Source organism: Centroberyx gerrardi, chromosome 11 (genome assembly GCF_048128805.1).
Source record: "Centroberyx gerrardi isolate f3 chromosome 11, fCenGer3.hap1.cur.20231027, whole genome shotgun sequence".
In the NCBI taxonomy this organism is placed as follows: Eukaryota; Metazoa; Chordata; class Actinopteri; order Beryciformes; family Berycidae; genus Centroberyx; species Centroberyx gerrardi.
In genome coordinates, this window is record NC_136007.1 from 25132587 (window position 1) to 25151169 (window position 18583).

The following is an 18583-nucleotide window of genomic DNA, read 5'->3' on the forward strand; positions in this document are numbered from 1 at the left end:
ATCCAGGAGCACATACAGTTGAAGCATCTCTGCTAATGCCGCGGGTTTGTGAAAGCCTATCTAACATTCAAGTTGCTTTTACCCAAATTGTTTCAGGTAGAGAGCAGCGTTTTGATGTCAGCATGCAATTTTCCAATTAAACCAACTCATTAAAGACTAAGCAGCTACCAGTTAGTCCATGAGGCACTAAAAGCTGCACCACTAGTTAGACCTACGAGGAAATTCCAGTAATTCTGTACAAATAACTATTTTTGCATCAACACACTTTCTGTTCAGTAGACCAGTCAGCTGAGATCTCTTAAGTTGGGATGAATGAGGTTGTGCTGTACTGTAGCCGACGGGGGCATTCCACAAAATATCAAAGAAATGCAAATCACCTATCATCTCAATGATAACAGCAAAGAGGATAAATTCTACTTAACACCAATTTGAAGAGACACATGAGTCATATTTCTGTCTTCATTGACAGCATCTTTCCATTTTATACCAAACACTGCAGGGGAACAACTGGAAAGAACATAAATCTTTGAAAGCGACGGGGAAGTTCAGAGAGTAGTCTCTTTGAACAGGAGCACACAGCGCTACATGAATCCACGGTGCCGCAGTATAAAACGGGTTCCACTAAAATCTTAACACCACATCGGTAAAGCAAACACATGGCTCTAAGAACGCTGGGGTTTGCGCTGGAGTTCTTTACCTGGATTGTGCCGAAGTCCACGTTCTCGTAGTGGAAGTGAGCGCACTCTGCTAACTTTGGGAAGTGGCCTTTGGTGAAGCAGAGTCTGAAACACACACACACACACATCCCTCGGTTATCATCCTCGGGTCATGACGATGCGACGGAGAGAGTGTGTATGACAAGGGGAAGGGGAGTGCGGTGCAGAAAGAAGGTGTGAAGACAGGAATAAGACACAGAAATAGACTCAGGGAATGGAAGGAACTCGGGGAGGAAACGGAGGCGATAAACGGTGAGTTAAGAGCGATAAATAGAGGCAGACAGAGGGAAGGAGAGACTTGAGAGAGGTGCAGCAGACAGACAGAGGCAGGTGTGTGTGTGTGTGTGTGTGTTTGTGTGCGTGTGTCCACTCACTTCTTGACGTTCTTGACCTTCATGCTGGCCGTGCTGCTGCTGCAGGAGCGCATGAGGGGCTCGGCTCGCAGCTCGGGGATCTCTGCACTTCTTGCCTAAAAAAAAAAAAATCACACACACACACACACACACACACACACACACACACACACACACACACACAGACACACACACACACACACACAAATCAGCTCTCCAGCGGGTGAATACTTGATTTGATAATAACAACCTTAAGTACATTTGATACCTGGTCATAGTTTGTGTGGTGAATGTAGGGTAACTTCATTGATCAAAATCATATTGACAACTGTAATTCCAACTATACCCAACCTGAACAACTATATTAATCAAGTGAGCCAGCAAGTGACTGATTTGTTGGCATAAGTGATTTTCAAAACAATATTTTACGTCAATTAATATGATTAATTATCAGGAACTGCAAGTTCCTTTATAAGTGTGTTTAGCGTTTAGATCAAGAGCTTTAGTAACATGTCAGACAGCTCCAGTTGAGTGGTAATTTGTTGACGCTATTTGAAATGAATTATTATGGTTGACTAATGTAACTGAAGCTGTAGTGCATGCCACTGTTTTGTTGCATGTAACCCGTTGTGATGAGCTGACCCCCTCATGTGCTACTGGAACTAATACTATTGATTAGTTACTGGTACCGATTGGTAAACAGTGTCACTGTACCCTGGCACTTCATACACCATCCATGTTTCATCACGGTTACTGGTATGGATTAATACATGCCTTTTCACTGTGTTGTTAAGACAAAAACCTCATTTTGTTAGTGGGCAGACTGTCAGGAGTGATTTTGCTCATTTGAGCTTTGTATTGCATGAGGTCATAGGGGCCATTAAGGTGATTAATCACATGGGAGAATCCAAGCATCAATAATATTAGCAGCATTGCTGTTGTTCCACCGATATTTTGGCTAACTAACATTAGACTAGCAGGCCTAATAGGCGGGTGCAGGTTTCCAAGCACTGCAGAAACAGAGTTGCTGCAGTTTGTTTGTTTACTCTGAGACAAGACTATTAAACAGTCTTGATTTTTTTACTCTTTGGCAAGTGTTCATGGTGGCCATTTAATGCACTCCTAGGTCAATGAAATGTTTTTAATGAATGATGCAAAGCCAAACAACCAACAGACATACCCCTTACATATTACAATGGATTAATTTAACACAAAATGCCCGTTGGATGACAGAAAACTTAAAGCAATATTTCAGTTTAGTACAGTTTTAGGCCAAGGTATCTGCATGGGGTTTCATGAACAATCAGCCACCGACGCTGGCTTTTTCAGTATTCCTTAGTGAAGCCACTCGCTTGCTTTGTTTAGCTTAAATTAGTCTGAAAATTATGTGTAGCTGCGGTCAACAAAACATAAAAAGAGCCTAGGGAATCCATTTTGGTGCAAGCAGATTTTATCAGTGCCCGTTTTCAGGATGGAATTTCCATTTAGAGAGCTGCCTGCCTACCTGTAAGAGCATGTCTTAATCTGACAGCAGGGTGTTGGAAACCACTTGGGAAACAATATGACAACAACAAAAAAAGGGAAAAACAAATAAATAAAAAAAGATAAAGAGATACAGAAAACAACTATGGGCAAGGAATTGAAAAGGTCTGTGATACAAAAAAGATGAGTGAGAAAATAGCACCAAAGAGCTGCTGGCCAAATGAGGTGCGACTAAGCAGATAAAGTGAGGGAGGTGGGGAATTGTAAAACTTCCCTTTATTCAGCTTGTGGCCTGCACAGCCAGACGGTCATTGACAGCTAAGGTGGTATGCAGATGAGGCCAGAGTTTTTAAGACAGCCAAGAACAACCGCACCACCTCTCTACAAGCTGTGAAGTGGACAAGGCTGACGCAGACGGCTACGGGACGGTGGCTCCTCTGCCACAGCAGTCGCTTTAATTGTTCATCTATGGGGCTTATCAAGTCCGGCCAAAACACGCCGGAGGTTCACATCTCGCTATGAAATATTCAGCTGAGCCTCTGCAAAGCTTGCTGCCAGGGAGAGAAAGAGATAGAGAGTGAGAAATCCCTCAGACAGCCACAGGCACATTCCAAATGCAAGGACTGGTTTTCTGACTGTGTGATTTTGCTGTCGTAAATTAATATGAAAGCACTCGCTTGTCTGAGCTTAGAACTTGTTCAAGCCTAGGTTACCTCTATGAAAACAACAACCAATCATGTTGATGCAGTATGCCATGTAAAGTGTACAATTACTGAAAAAGACTGTATTGTATTTTTGTTTTGGAATGTATAGCTCTTTCATCCATTGCACTGCAGTCAACAAAGAGCATTATCTACACCATACAGTGCAACAGGGCGCTGGCACTGTGACGGCTTACGCTAACTCTCTTAGCATTTCTCATCGCCACCTCGAACCACCAGAGACATATATAATGCATGTCATTCCAGTACAGAGTCCCTCTCGTATCAAATATTGAACAAAGAATAGCAGATATGCAGTATTAATGTTTCAAAAGCCCCGCCTCTATGATCAATATTCATTAGCCTGGCAAGATTGTTGTCTCTCTTCCTCTCTGTTGCCCGATCGAAGTGAACACTTGCGATAGGGATCCAACCACGCGCCGACCACGGGTGGCTCGGCATGTTACCATGGAGACGGCCTCATTTCCACCGTGCTGTTGATGCCAAGTAGCGAGAACCAACCAAAGATAGGAGGCAAAAAAATAATGAATGATGCCGTCTGGTGAATGAAATCCAACGCGGAGGGATCGGGTGAAATAGACGAATGACATGGGAGTTGACGGGCGGCAGGTAGATGACCATCTATGCAAAGTGCTTTTAGTAGGGTAGGTTTAAAACGCCAAGGCTCATCTGCATTAATCATGAATGCGCAGCGGCGTTTCGGGAGCAGAGGAGGCACAGTTTTGATAGGAGCGAAAGTGACAGCTAATCAATCCACTGGGTTGAAAACATAAGATAAGAATGTGACAGGCAGCAAACAAGCTGATGACGGCGGCGAGGCGTTATCACCGAGTTTGACATGTCATTAAAGACACTCCATATGAGTCTCAGTTGACCTGGGGTGAGAGCAAGACATTGATGAATGCAGCGTGTGTGTACAAAACAGTGACCGTCCCACTAATTTTCATCATGGAGTGCATTTTGTGTGTGTATGCAAAAGAGTGAACATCCCACTGATGTTCCCCCTGTGAAGCCATTTTCACCATGATGTGAAACCGTGTGTGTGTGAGCAGGTCTCACCATGGCACTGATGGTCTCCTCCCAGTCAGGTCTGTCTCGGGGGTGGATGTGAGCCAGTTCAGGCACAATGTCGTCCTCCTCTGGGTGACGCCCAGGCCTCAGGCCCCTACAGTGGGCACACACACACACACACACAAACACACACACACACACACACACAAATTCAAAGTTAGAACTACATTTAGTACCATTTCACTTGGTTGACATTTAGTTGATGTCAAAGGAACTCCCAATATGTGCGACAATAACAAAGGTTGACGCTTGAATCCCAGAGTTGTAAATAGAAAGAAAGTACAAAGGGAAACTAAATATTTATAATACACTGCAAAAATATCAGCAATAAAAAGGTAATTTAATCTAGTATTGAGTCTTCAATTCTTATTTGTTTTAGCCAGTGGGGCAAAATACTTTCACTTGTTTTTAATGCAAATCAACTTGAATCAAGTGTCATTTTCTTGATACTAGTGGGCTTGTTAAGATGGACTTTTTGCAGAGTAGAAACAATACAATACATTTGAATACATGTAAAAGGATAAAATTGTAAAAAGATAGAGGAACTTTTTTTTAGATGCAAGGGACAACTAATAGCAAACTGCAGTAGGAAGAGGAGTATAGAGAAGTAGGTAGGCCTGAAAAGGGTGTTCTTCTAGCCTGGGAAAGAAGATAGGAAGGTAGGAAGCTACCATCCTGACTGAAGTGGGAGGATGTTTGCACCTCTATGGAGCCACGAGGAAGAAGAGTCTAAAACGGGTGAAGCGATGACAGAGTGTCAAGCGTCCAGTAGCTAGCTGCAGAGCACAGTTCCGGACAGTTTGAATATAATGTGGTCAGCAACTGTGAGCGGAGGAACAGCAGAGGAAGTGAAAGAGGAGAAGGACATCGGAAAATTTGGGAAGGCTGAAGACGAGGCAGGCTGCAGCTTTCTAGGTAAACAGGCAGGGATTCCAGTCAGAATGATGCAGTGAAGTCAACAGATGACCAGAGCATGAGAGTGGGTACGTTTTCCGGTGAAAAGGAGCTTAGTCTTGTTTTAAGCTCGATGTGGTGAGTACACAAATGTCAGAAAAAAAAGAAAGGTGAATGTGAGTGTCATCTGCATAGGAAAACATGTGAAGTTTATGAGAGTTAGTGTAGAGAGAAGAGAGGCGGGTCGAGGACTAACAGCATTTCAAGAGAATAGTGATGCACACACTATATACTCACACGCACATAAACACTATCTCATGGTTCTTAGGCCTGCAGATGGAGGATTTTTAACTATCATCTTAGATGCAGCACTGAAGCCATGTCTGCCTGCATCTCTAATAAACTGAAGCAGAAGAGAGAGAGAATTGAAAGAGGAAAAGCCCTCTGGTTTGGGAAGGACGGGGCAGTCAGTAGCAGCTGCAGGATGACAGCGTCTAGTGGCCACTGAAACACAACATCTCTGCATTGAGATAATTGGACTCAAGGGCTGGGGAGATTGAGTCAAGGATCAGGGAGGAACGGTTTGGTAATGAGCAATTCTCTGAAAGCCCCCACCCTGTCCCCCCCACCTTACTACTCACTGAAACTATTTCATCATTCAGTCAAATGCAACTATGCGTCTTTTTCTCAGCATATGCAGATGCAAAAATAAGGTTTTCTCAACTTTTCCAAAACACGCACATTCATTTTATTGCAGCACTTTCAATTCAGTTCAACAGCATGTTCCTTGTCACACAGAGACAACTGCTTTACATCTGTCAAAATAAAATTCAAAACTTCAGCCTTTTAAATTTATTCAAAATAGTGTCAGTGCTTACATCAATAATTGTGTGAATTAATGATTTGGTTTTCTGTGGCAGAGCAAACTTTGGATTACTATTTTTTAAAAGCAGCTCTCAAAAGAAAAACATATTTTCCTGGGAGACATGCCTCTGGACCCTGCTAGCAGCTATAGGGGAAAAGTAATATTTTTCAAATTTTCACCCGTGCCTCTAAGAGTCTGTTTGCCACAGATTAACACACTCAGACAGCACATATAAAACGAATGATCCTCTAATCAAATTATGTTCAAAAGATTGTGCCCTCTTGACCTTTTGCGATATTGTGAGTGAAGTGAGGAGAGAAGCCTTTACTAATGAATGGGCCAAGAACATCTATCAATGCACTGATAGATCCTAAGCCCGTACAAAGGCAACGTTCAGCACAGTCGACAGTTGCAAATACCAACACTGAAGCTAAACTAAAGAAATGCTAAAATTAGGAAACTAGTTCTGAATGAAAACAAATTCTAATCAAAATTTAAAAATATATAATAAAACCAGAAACTAATAGAAAATGCATAACTATTAGAACCCTGGCACTTTAAGCCACTTCACCACATCCTGAACTAAGCACTACACACACACACGGCTTGATTCCCAGTGGACCTTGTTATAGTCAGTGAGGCCAATAAAGGTCACTGAGATGCTTTATAAATCTTGCAGACACCTCAAAGCTTTGGGACTCAAAAGGTCATTAACATAGCCTTGATTAGAAATGACTAAGCTATGGGTGAAGGAGAAAATGAGCGAGGGGAAAGGGAACTGTGACATATAATAAAGTAAAAGGTAAAGTAAAAAAAAAAACGTATATTCAAAGAATGGTTGAGTAGTCTCAACTCTGATAGTTTGAACTGTGATGAAAATTTATAATAGCCTACATACTGTATACATAGATTTAAATATACTACGCTGTTTAACCATACACTGGCTATAGCCTTGTTATTTTCTACAGCAAAAATCATAGGTAGGTAGGTACACAGGTATAAAAGCAGGTATAACCATGTTAAAAAGTTAACATTTCACAGTGCATGACATGACTAATACAAAAAAACAAAAATAAAAGCAGTTGGGTAAACCCTATTCTGCCCATGTTATCTCTACCTAGTTCTGTGGAAACCTTTAGGACTTTTGTTTTGGTCATGCACTGCACATCCATGGGTTGTAATCAACATAAAGGTGAAATATTATAGCTTCATGAACCGTTTCTTTGGTACTGAATCAGCGTATATCAATAATAGGGACTGTGTTGGCCGCACCATACATTACACACATTAACCCACTGACACAAACACCTCCTCCTACCCTCTGCACCCACTTATTATATTTTATGGCCTAATGCACGTTGGCAGTCACAATGCACATACTCAACGTTAATCAGATCATGATTACCATACTCCGTGGACATTCATTTTGTCCACCTTCAATAACTTGTAAAGCAAACAAGTAAAAGCACATTAATGAATATATTTGTGATTACTGGCAGAGGAAGAATAATTTACAACCGCTTTCTTCCAATATCTGAGAAGATATTTTTCTTATGCAACCTCCAGTTCATATGGGTACCAAGCTACTGAAATTTGAATGTGTTCACAGTTCATAAAGTAGAAAAATATGTGAAACCAGTGGTGGTAAACTGTTCATCTTCCAGTAATCACAGATGTATTCAACCATGTGGTTTTCCTTGTTTGCTTTGCAAGTTATTGAGAGGGGAAAAACAACTATCCAGTGAACGTCGGTGCAGAATGATTAGTCTAGACCAGGGGTGGGCAAACTTTTTGACTCGCGGGCCACAATGGGTTCTAAAATTTGACAGAGGGGCCGGGCCAGGAACAGATGGATGGAGTGTATGTGTGAACTAATATAAATTACATGTAAAAGCCATTACATGAGAGGATTTGGCCTGTAACATGTAGCAAAGCATGAATATGCAAGGCTCATTGTACAAATTGTTTTCCAAAGGCATTAATTTAATTAAATTTAATTTAAATAAACACAGTAGAGAAACTCACGTTCAATTTCAGTGGGAACAGTGTTGTTGATCTCCCTTTTTTGCCAGTGCATCAAAGTCTGGAGTAAGTTTTGTTGTGGCAATTCTCAGGATAGATCCGAGGTGTTGGTCAGTTAACTTGGATCTGTGAGGGGCTTTGGTAGAGACCTGCCGTCTCTACCATGCATTCTTTTAAAAACTCGCCTTCGGAGAAAGGCTTGCTAGCTTTTGCTAATTTGAATGCCAGCAAAAAACTTGCCTTGGTAGTTGACTCTTGAATTGCAGTTTGTCGGTGAAAAAAATGTTGCTGAGTCTGTAAATTAGCCATCAACCTCTGAGCCGTAGCCGTCCGTTCTTGTGTTGACTGCTTGCTAGCATAGTTAGCATGCTTCGTAGCAAAGTGACGGCTGATATTGTACTCTTTGAAAACCGCGACAGTTTCTTGGCATATCAGGCATACAGCCTTTGACTGGATTTCAGTGAAAAAATATTTTGTTGTCCACTCCGTATTAAACACTCGGCACTCACTATCCACTTTTCTTTTCTTTGATAAGCTCATTTTTACAGAAGGGCTCACAGAGCAAAGTTAAAAACAGAAGAAGTAATGGTGCCTTCAAGTGCTATGGTAAAGATGATCCTTTCCACTTGTAAACTGGTAATTACAAGTGCGTTGTGTGTTGTGTTCAGGTGCAATTTTCAAGTCGGGTTTTGGTATTTACCATAATTACCAGAGCACATGAAGATACAAAAATATACCACACGCCAACAAGGTGAATGTGTCTGAAGTGTGCCGATCTTTTTTTTTTTATTATTCTTTTTTTTTAAATATAATTTGGACAAGTTCGGCGGGCCGGATTAAAAAGCTCAACGGGCCGTATATGGCCCGCGGGCCGTAGTTTGCCCATGTCTGGTCTAGACAGAAGCCCTTGGTCTTTGACTCTGAGAGGTGACACAAACACCTGATGATGATGTTTTAGACAGCTGAAATTTTTTCTCCTATTAAACTCCATTGAAGCTGCATTGGAAATATCTCAACATGACCATGTCAACATTTGGCCATTTATGCACAGGAATAAGAAAAAAAAACACCAAACAACAACAATGTTCAAGTGTTTTAGGAGGATTTTTCCTTCATGTGTTAAATGTAAATGTCAGAATTGTCATGATTGTGTCTGTCATGGTTTGGCCAGCCAGGCTGTTTGGGTCAGTTTGTTCTGTTCAGTTGTCGAGTTCAGTTATGCTCGTTATTTTTTAGTTCCGTTCTGTTTAGTTGACCTTTTTAATTGGGCCCAGAACAGCTTATGTTTTTCCTGTACTTTCTCTTCAGTTTTGCTACCAATGCTTTGTTTTTGGGTAAATAAAACCCTTATTTTTGTGTACCTGCCACTCCTTGTGCCTGCTTGTTTGGTCCCTTGCAGGGACATTTTTGCCGTTTTATCATGAGCATATCATTTCTGGCTAAAACCCAAGAACAGCACAAGAGCTATGCCCTCTATCAATGTCCACTTGCCTTTGAAACTGTGCGCTCTACATCACTGAGGCTTCTTCCTTTAACAGATTTTGTTAGTCGTTTACCCCACAGCATGAGGCAGTGGTGGTCTTCAGCAATCTGGATTTCTCGGTATGTCCCTGTCATGTATTATGATAAGTGACAGGGAAGCCTATACCTTGAGAAGGGACTGAGGAGGCCTCCAGAATTTCTGGGCTCAGCTCTCAGCTCAACTGTCCCCATTGGCTTGGCAGGACGTCCCTTAGCAAAGATGACCTTAATGATATGCTTCAAGTACCACTTACCAGGGAGGGCTTGAGCGTTACTGGAGCAGCCAAGCGCTTTCAGAAGCTGAAGAAGAAGGCCAAGCTTCATCACTACATTTCGCTCACCAAGTCCACCTCCTCGGCTCAGTAGTGCTGTGCACTCCCAGCATTCCCAGCATTCTTTGGTGAAGAGGCATGCAAGGAGAAAAGAACCGCTGCTTCCAGCACCTGCTCCAGCCACTCTAGTTACACCACAGCCCGAAAACCTTCTGTGTTGAAAAGAGCTCTTGCCTGCTTTTCATCCCCCCCTCCCCTCTTCTACCACCACATAAGAGGAAAATCTGATTGAAGGAAGGCGGACTTCCTCAGCTTCAAGGCTCGTGTTCCCAGCCCGCTGTGTCTTTTACTTTAGCTTCCCTCTCCCACCCTGTGAGATGCAAGAGAGAGAACCCTCCATTTGCATGAATGCTTCAATCTTGCCAATTTCCACAGATTTCCAACATCGTCACTGAAAAAGAGCAGCTCCAGATGACACTGTGGAAACAATCTCTTACCCTTCCTATCACTCCATTTCTGTGCATAAAAGCAACAGCGGCTTTACTTTGCTCTGTAAGTGAAAGCCATGAATCTCTTTCTGCTTTCATCCTCCTCTAGGCTCTTTAGCTCAGCCACTCTCTCACGTCTCTAATACTAGGCTGGCTAGCCAGCCAATGAAGGCCTGACTCAACAGATGTTCTACCTGAGACAGAAACTATGTAGGTTTTATACACTGACATTTCAACACATTAGCCATTGCCGGCTTAGGGCTCTTCCCCTCACATAGAGCACCAGATTTAAGTATGGTGGAGATGCACATTGTCAGGCTGGATTGAAAGCTACAACAGGAAAGTACCGGTATCACAGAACCCATTTTCTGTTCTCAAAGACATTAGTGTCACCAGCAGCATCTCAAGCCCTTTCCAACTTTACCAAGGAAATGGCACAACACAGCATTTACAGTACAGTTTGCAATCCAATTACTTATTTGTTCAAAGGGAAGCAGAGTTCTTCTGAACAATCAATCCAGATTCTTACTGGATTGATCTCCAGACGGTGGACTGGTTCATCACAACAGACCAAAGAACGGGAATGAAGCAGAATTCTATCAACCCACTCTACTCTATGGCTAGTATTCTTTTATGGCAAGTTGGCAACATGTCAGTATGAAGTTATTGTCACTTGCAGTATACTGCATAAATTTAAAGTCCTTTATCATCACACAGTAGAAGCTTATTATTGAAACAGTTTAGGATTTTGCTCATTTGTCAGACCAATTATTTAGTTGGCTAATGTACAGATATAGACATACACTTTTGGTGCAGGCTGTCTAGCCAACTGCCTACCGTCTTGCTAACATTATGCAGGTTTTGTCTTTCATAGAGTGTGTGTGTGTGTGTGTGTGTGTGTGTGTGTGTGTGTGTGTGTATGTGTGTGTGACAGACCACAGGTCTGATAGCTACAGCCAAAGAAAGAGTAGGCAGCAAGAATGGACATGACTTTTTTTTTTTCAAAAATGTCAGAGTGTGAGTACATGCTCCACATTACAAGAGTAGCTAGTAATTGTAATTGACAATTAGTCAATTTGGGCCTAATAAACAGCATGAATCAATTTAACATTTTAGCCAGCAATAAATGAATAAATCCAGCCGGAGGAAGGCAAGCAGGGCTGCCAGTTTGGGTGGTTATGATCCGTGCTTAAAAGAGGGGCTCTTTCAAGTGCATAGCATGTTTTCTGTCCTCGACTAACACACATGGATACATGCCACTTTTAGAACTGCCAATGATACCCACCAGAGAATATCATGGCACTGGTATGATGAAGGAGACATCCGATGAGGGGCGACTACAGCCTGAGTGGAGTGGAGTGCCTCATATTCAGCTCCGAGTGGATTTACTGGGATTTTGGTTTAGTTAAAATTGTTCTTTGTAGCCAACAAACCATCTATGGGGAATGAACTATTGATTGAAATTCTGTCTATGAATTAGTTGTCTGAAACTTCTGTCAGCCATAACTGTTTCCCATGAAAGAAGAGTGTAGCCTTTTTTCTGGTTTGGAACTACAAGCGGTAAAATTATCTAAAAAAAAATTTTTTTAGGACAGTATGATGAGCAGCTTCAGGCTATGGCATAACAGACAAATATCTTTGTTCTCTCATTTCCAGCTTTGAGGATGTTGAAAAAATACTAATTACCCAATTTGTGGCTGTAAGATTAACATATTAATTTTTAAACTACTCCTACTAAACATACTCCAGACATACTCCAAACATACTACAGAATTCACATATCTATTCATCTATGTTGATTTTGGATAGTTAAATCAATAATTGTGAACATGAATCGTCAAGAGACTGCTGGATTCTGCTCCATTGACATGTCATGAGAGTCTGACATTGTGGCCTCACAAAATATCTGTCTGGGCTTTTACACAGATAAAGGCTTTATTTTGTCCGTGATAAAATTTTTAAGCTAGAAAAATGTATTCAGATCCCCAGAAAAATATCCAATCCGCTTTTCATCATTAATGGAGCAGCTCCAAAAAGTGCTGTTTAATGACATCACTAAGTCTTAGCTGTTTTTTTCTTGCTTTGGGAGACACTAGTACATGAATAGCAGCAAATCTAGGCTAAGCTATACAATATCAAAAGAATGATATGTGAAATCTATTTTAAGATATTGGCTGCATCTGTGATGGCAGAATTTTTGAATGTGAAATTCATACTTCAGGGTTGCTACAGATAACTTGCAGTTGTATGTATGTATATACATTTGATTGATGGCAGGGAATAGTTGTGCTGCTCTGCAGAAAACATCAGCAAAGCAATAGAAAGAGGTCACACACAGCAGGGATCTCCCACAGACATTCTCACTGCAGCGCGGCAATATCCGTTTTCACCCATAGTGTAAAACCTAGTTAAGCATCTTTCACTTAAAACGCTGGAGAGAAAAACACACAAGTCTTAAAAGAAGAGAGAGAAGAGGTTAAAAGACTGAGGGTAAATAAAACATGACTCATCACAGCACTTCTTGGGACGCATGTAATGAGTTATGAAGATTAATGTGGCCTGTGCTGAGTAAATAATCAACAGCAAAATGTATTGTGGACGCTGCACTCGGTTCATTTCCACTGCACTTGAAAAAGCCTCGGAAAGCAAGAAATCAGTAACAAAAGAGAGAGAGAAGGAGAGACAGAGAGGAGGGTATTAGTAGGCAATGCACGGGATTTCAACCTTATGCATGTTCTGGATTTCATCCATTAACTGGATAACTCTCCAGTCGGCCAGCAGTTTAGGTCCTTCTGTCTCACTGAGACTGTTTCTGTGTCCTGCATTGGGCATAGCAGACCGAAACCAACAGGCAGTTGTCTATCCAATCTTATTTCTTTTAAGTCCTGCTATCCAGATATCTACACCAGTAAATGGATTAATGATTAATTATCATTCTACAAGGGGTAATTCTGGCTACAAGGGGTAAAACCTGATTGGGCAAATCGTGGTGCTTCTGCCATGCTGCAAATAAGTACTACAGCTCAGCTGGTCGTGCTAAACTGAAATGTACCTTGTTGTCACCATAAATACTAATCTGCAGAAACAAGTGACCATTTCCATGGTCACCATTTGGTTACTTTCCCCTAAGCTGAAATCAGGCATGGATCTTATGGACAGCTGTATCAGCAACTGTTCATTACTAGCAGCATGCCTATTCTCTAGCATCAATTGCTAGAGAAGCAACGCATGTGAGGTCTGTACACCTGCGACCTAATTATTCTCTCTTGCACAAGCTGATACACTGTAGCTGATGCTGCTGGGGAATATTGATTGATGGGCTGCATACAAATATTAACTTTGCGGCTGCCATGCTCTTCATGATGAGCTCTGTTTTAACATGTTGTTCTGCATCCTTGATGTCTAAATGGCATATTTCATGCTACTAGCTTGAATTAATAAATAACAATTTCTGCTCCCTCTCGAAAAGATAGGAAGTTCACAAACTAAATAAGCTGCTTAGCAAACTACATTATATGAGGAACTCAGTCTGGGTTTTCAGGCAGCTCTTTTCCAGGCTCCATATGGTAACTAAGGAACTACTTTACCAACTTGCCAGTTTTCTGATGATATATTTAGATTTTCATATGTGGACAATATTGTAGTCATAATGCTGTTGTGCTGTACTTCAGTCAGTTGACTGATATATACTAACTCATTGCTAGCTGCTGTGTCAGTGATGTTGCAGCAGTATACAGGACAAACACTACTGCTTCAAATGGATGCGGCTGGATGTTGCCCAGAAGCACACCTACAGCCACCCAGACCAATGATGAGCGATTTTATTTGTTAAGTGAAAATTAAAATAGCCTTCTTAATCCGTTTAGCTGCAGGCAGAAAAGTGAAGTGGAATGATGCCCGTCTCTGGAAAGGTACAAGATTGCATAAGAAACACAAAGGGAAGGGCTGAAGAGGGAAGGCTGTGAACCAAATGGTGAAGAAATACAGTTTGTAGAATTTAAGCTTTGGAGGCCAATCCTCATCTTTAATCTTTATAAGCAGCAGGCAGGCTAAAGCTAGAAAGAGCTGACGACTAGGCTACTGTTTTTACTTTTCATGTATGAGAAGAAAGTGTTCTTTTAGATAGGCATAGTCCTACATTTAAATTATCAGCTCAATGCAGGATCTTGGGATTACCATGAATAATGCACTTCATTCTCTGGAGTGAAATATTGGTAAAAATATGAATTCCCCAGTTTGGATGAGGTCAACTAACTACCACTCACAAAAAGTGAGAAAAAGTAAATGTGACAAAAAGCAGATGTTCAAGAAAGAGCCACTTCCCTATGTGATGCATCTCCACAAACTATGTAACCCTAACCTAAGCCTGACCCTAAACCCAACCCTCTTTTTAAACCTAACCCCAACCGTAACCTCACACTATTTCTAACATTAACCCCAGCCCAGACATTGAATATCTATAGACTACTTTTCACACTGTTATGTGTATCACCTGAAACTCAGCAGACTTTTTAGTGACACATGATAGTCACTTGATAGGAAGTTGAGTATCAGCATTGGACTTTCCAAATAAACACAGTGAACGGTTATTACCTACTGGTTATACTACACAATATAGTCAAGGATGTTCTGGTTTAACCTCTTTTGAAAGTCCTGACAGTGACACTGGTAATTTTCTAACCCTTACAAAGTATTAGCAAAAGCTGTTGCACACATAGTAACAACACAAAATCTAAGAAGTACTGTGCCTCCACACTCAAATAACCCCACCAAATGACATCATTTGTTTCGGTCTTCTTAGAAGTTAGTATCACTTTTGATTCTGTCTACCAAGAAATTTTCCTGAATAAACTATACAATCATGTTGGCATCCCATTGGACAAGCTATGCCAGACTTAGTTCATTTGTGTCCAGTAGATAACAGTTTGTTCAGCGTGTTCATGATCACTCATAGCACTGACAAGTCAAGTATGGAGTCACCCAGGGTTGAGTGCTAGTCATTGTATCCATTCTATATATGCTCCCTTTTGGTAACATCATTTGTAAATAGCATGTTGGTTTTCACTGTTACATGGATACTCAGTCATGCATGTGAATCCCAGAGACACCAAACAACTCTCCTGCCTGTAGTCATGATTGTAGACCACAAAAAGGACAAAACCTATCACACCTACCGCAATCTGAATAGCTGGTGTGTGACATTTTGTTAAAGACCTTTGCAAGTGTGTATTCCAGCCTGCAGGTACGCTCTCAATGTTGTCATGATTCTGAAAATTAAATTCATGCCTTCTAGGGTGGGTTGCACCAACATTTGTTACCGTTTGATTTAAAACATAAATTAACCCCAAGGGCTATTCATGTGGTTTTAAATTTGAATTAAAATTTGTTTTTGTTACCGTTTGATTTTCTAACAAACATTATATTGTTGCCCCACTCCACTGTGTTAGCTTAATTTGGCTAGCATGCCAACATCAGCTTTGACAAAAGTTGTCATGGCCTGGCAGAGAAGCTCAAATTTCTCTTTTGACACAAATCTTGTGTCAAATCTGTGGTCGTGTTAATGAAGCATTTCGGTCCAGTTTTGTAGACAATAAAACAGACAACACCACCATCAAGAAAAAAGACTATTCATGGCTTCAACAGGCAGAAGCCTTTAATGGATCAGCAGGAGTGGAGGAGTGGGGAGACAATCCCAATTTAAAGCCTGTTGGAAGAAAATGAAAATGTTGGAGTCTGCCCCTTATCTTACTTTGAGGAACACTCTCATTTTACTCCACCCACCTCAAAGTTAACCCCTGATCCAAGGTTAAATTGGAATTCAAAGTTTTAGAGCAACAGGGTTAAAGTTAATCTAGGTTTAAAGTAAAAGCTGAACTGAGATTTAAAAGATTAAACTAAAAGGTTTCTTAAATTAGGTTTAAAGTTTGATGCAACAGAAGTTATTGATAAACCATGATTTAATCCAGTTTAAAAGTTTATCCTTGTTGGTGCAACCCAACCTAATGCATCATGACTTGACTACTGTCTTGCTCTACCATCTATTGCCTCTATCAACAAGGCAACAGTAAACATGTAGTCTTCAGAGAATGATTCAGTCTCAAATGTCACCTTATTTGGACCTGTAATTGTAGCTCCCTCCTTGGGCCAATCAGTGTAGTTTTGAAAATGCCGGAACGCAGTAGTGACATGCATCATTTCCTTCAAAATCCAATCCACAATGCCTGAGATATTGTATGACATATGGACAAATGAACAAACAAACAAACGGAAGGAAGGCAACAATATGCAAATAATTCAGCATGTTGTCCTAAGACTCTACACTAGAACTAACTCTAATCCTACAAAATTGACCATAACTCCCCTTACTGTCAATTTAAATACTGCCAACAATAAATGACTAGCCTTAAAAATAACCGCCTAGTCTGTGTAGCTGCCTACACAAATGGAATGCTACGCCCCTACCAGCCTATGCGTACGCTAAAGTCGCAGCTATGTGATCTATTAGTTATAGGTTGAAGAGCAGCTCGGTGGCTGGTACGGGCCTTGTGGGCTGGTCTGTCTGACTGGATTATGGAATGTGAAACAGTATACAATTTTACAACTCTTTATTCTCTTTCTCTGTGTCACCTCCTGGGGGCCTTGTGTCCCCAATCCGCCTTCCCCGTTCCCCGCTCTGCCCGTTGATCCTTTGATCCACCCCTCTCCACCAGACATCACCATACAACTTTTAGAATGCACCAGCCCCGGCCCAAACTTCCTCCCTGTCGTCACTGATAAAAGGAATAATCTGCTGCAATGGACAGCAGACATAGCACACGCGCACACACACACACGCGCACACACACACACACACACACACACACACACACACACACACACACACACAGGACAATAGAAATGGACTATTTTCATCGAGAACTATTAGATTGAAACTGTCATTTACTGAGCAGGAGGAAACAAAAATGTCCTTCCCTTTCCCTTCTTCCCCACGCCTTTCCCTCGCTCCTCTCCTCTTTATCACTCTCCATTGCTCTTCCCCCTTTCACTCTTATTTTCTCTTTCTTTTCACTCACTCACTCTCTCTCACACAGTTGTAATGTTGGGCCAGTGTCTAATGTATGCTAAGCTGCTGCTGCCATGGTAACCCCGGTGCAGGATTTAGACCCAGTTCAGGACTGAGAAGGGGAGTGGGGGTGGGTGGGGAGGGGGTTGAATAGCCGTAACTGTAATCCACCCCAAAAAAAATGGGCCAATTCCCAACACACATGTGTGCAAAAACATGGACAGATGCACACAAGTGGAGGTCCACACACACACACACATCTAATCCAGCAGTGGGAATAAACCCAAGTTAGGCTGCCCTGCCAATAAGCTAGGGGAGAAAAGAAGGGGCGTGTCACACAGTCAAAGCAAGTGAGCAGCCATTGGCTAGTTGGTCGGATGGCAAGGGGACAGTTGTGCATGCGGATGTAAATTTTACTAGCCCACAGGCAGTATATTTCAGACCAGGCTGGCGCAAATTTATCCTCGCCCATCAGAATTTGAATAGGGACTAAAGGAAATGGTATGGAAATTACAGCCAAATTAGTCAATACAACAACCTTAATTTTCATCTCTGGTTGTGTGTCTGTCAAAAGGAGATGCCAAGGCAATGTATGGGAGATCAGTGACACCTCAATTGCATGAAATGCAACAATGAAAATATACAGGGGATGACGGATATCTCAGTAGTATCTGCTCGGTGCTGGAAGAAGGCTCAGCATGGCTCCACCTGCACAGAAAAACATGATGAAAACCCCCTAACAACTAAGATAAATGGGGGTTTGTTGTGTGTGTGCGCACACCGCATGCGAGTGTGACAACTAGAGGTGATGAGAATGCATTTGTGCTAAAACATCCCTGAGATGTAGTCGGTTTGTCTGCGCATGCATTCGTGTGTATATGTTGGACGCAAGCCCATATGTGCTTTTGTGTGTACAAATGCTAGAGGGTGTGTGTGTGTGTGTGTGTTGACAGTGCACAGGCATGTGGGTGTGGGTGTCCAGCTGTAGCGATGACGTAACTCGCAGAAAGCTGATATACTTGCCCCCTCAGTGGAGGCAATGGTTGCTGGAGCTGGGAGTGACTCGCTCCGTCAATAAGGGAAATCTGAATGAGGGTTTCCAGCGCTGACGGTT

General features: G+C 41.7%; 1 protein-coding gene across 1 annotated transcript in view; it reads right to left on the bottom strand.

Moving 5' to 3' along the window:
* Positions 1-18583, bottom strand: part of arhgap32b (Rho GTPase activating protein 32b) — a 104522-nt gene that overhangs the window by 58132 nt on the left and 27807 nt on the right. The window contains exons 3-5 of the mRNA XM_071906168.2: positions 4333-4438; positions 1091-1185; positions 698-782 (exon numbers count right to left, since the gene is read on the bottom strand). Coding sequence (XP_071762269.2) covers positions 698-782; positions 1091-1185; positions 4333-4438 — 286 coding nt within the window. The remainder of the gene's footprint in view (positions 1-697; positions 783-1090; positions 1186-4332; positions 4439-18583) is intronic.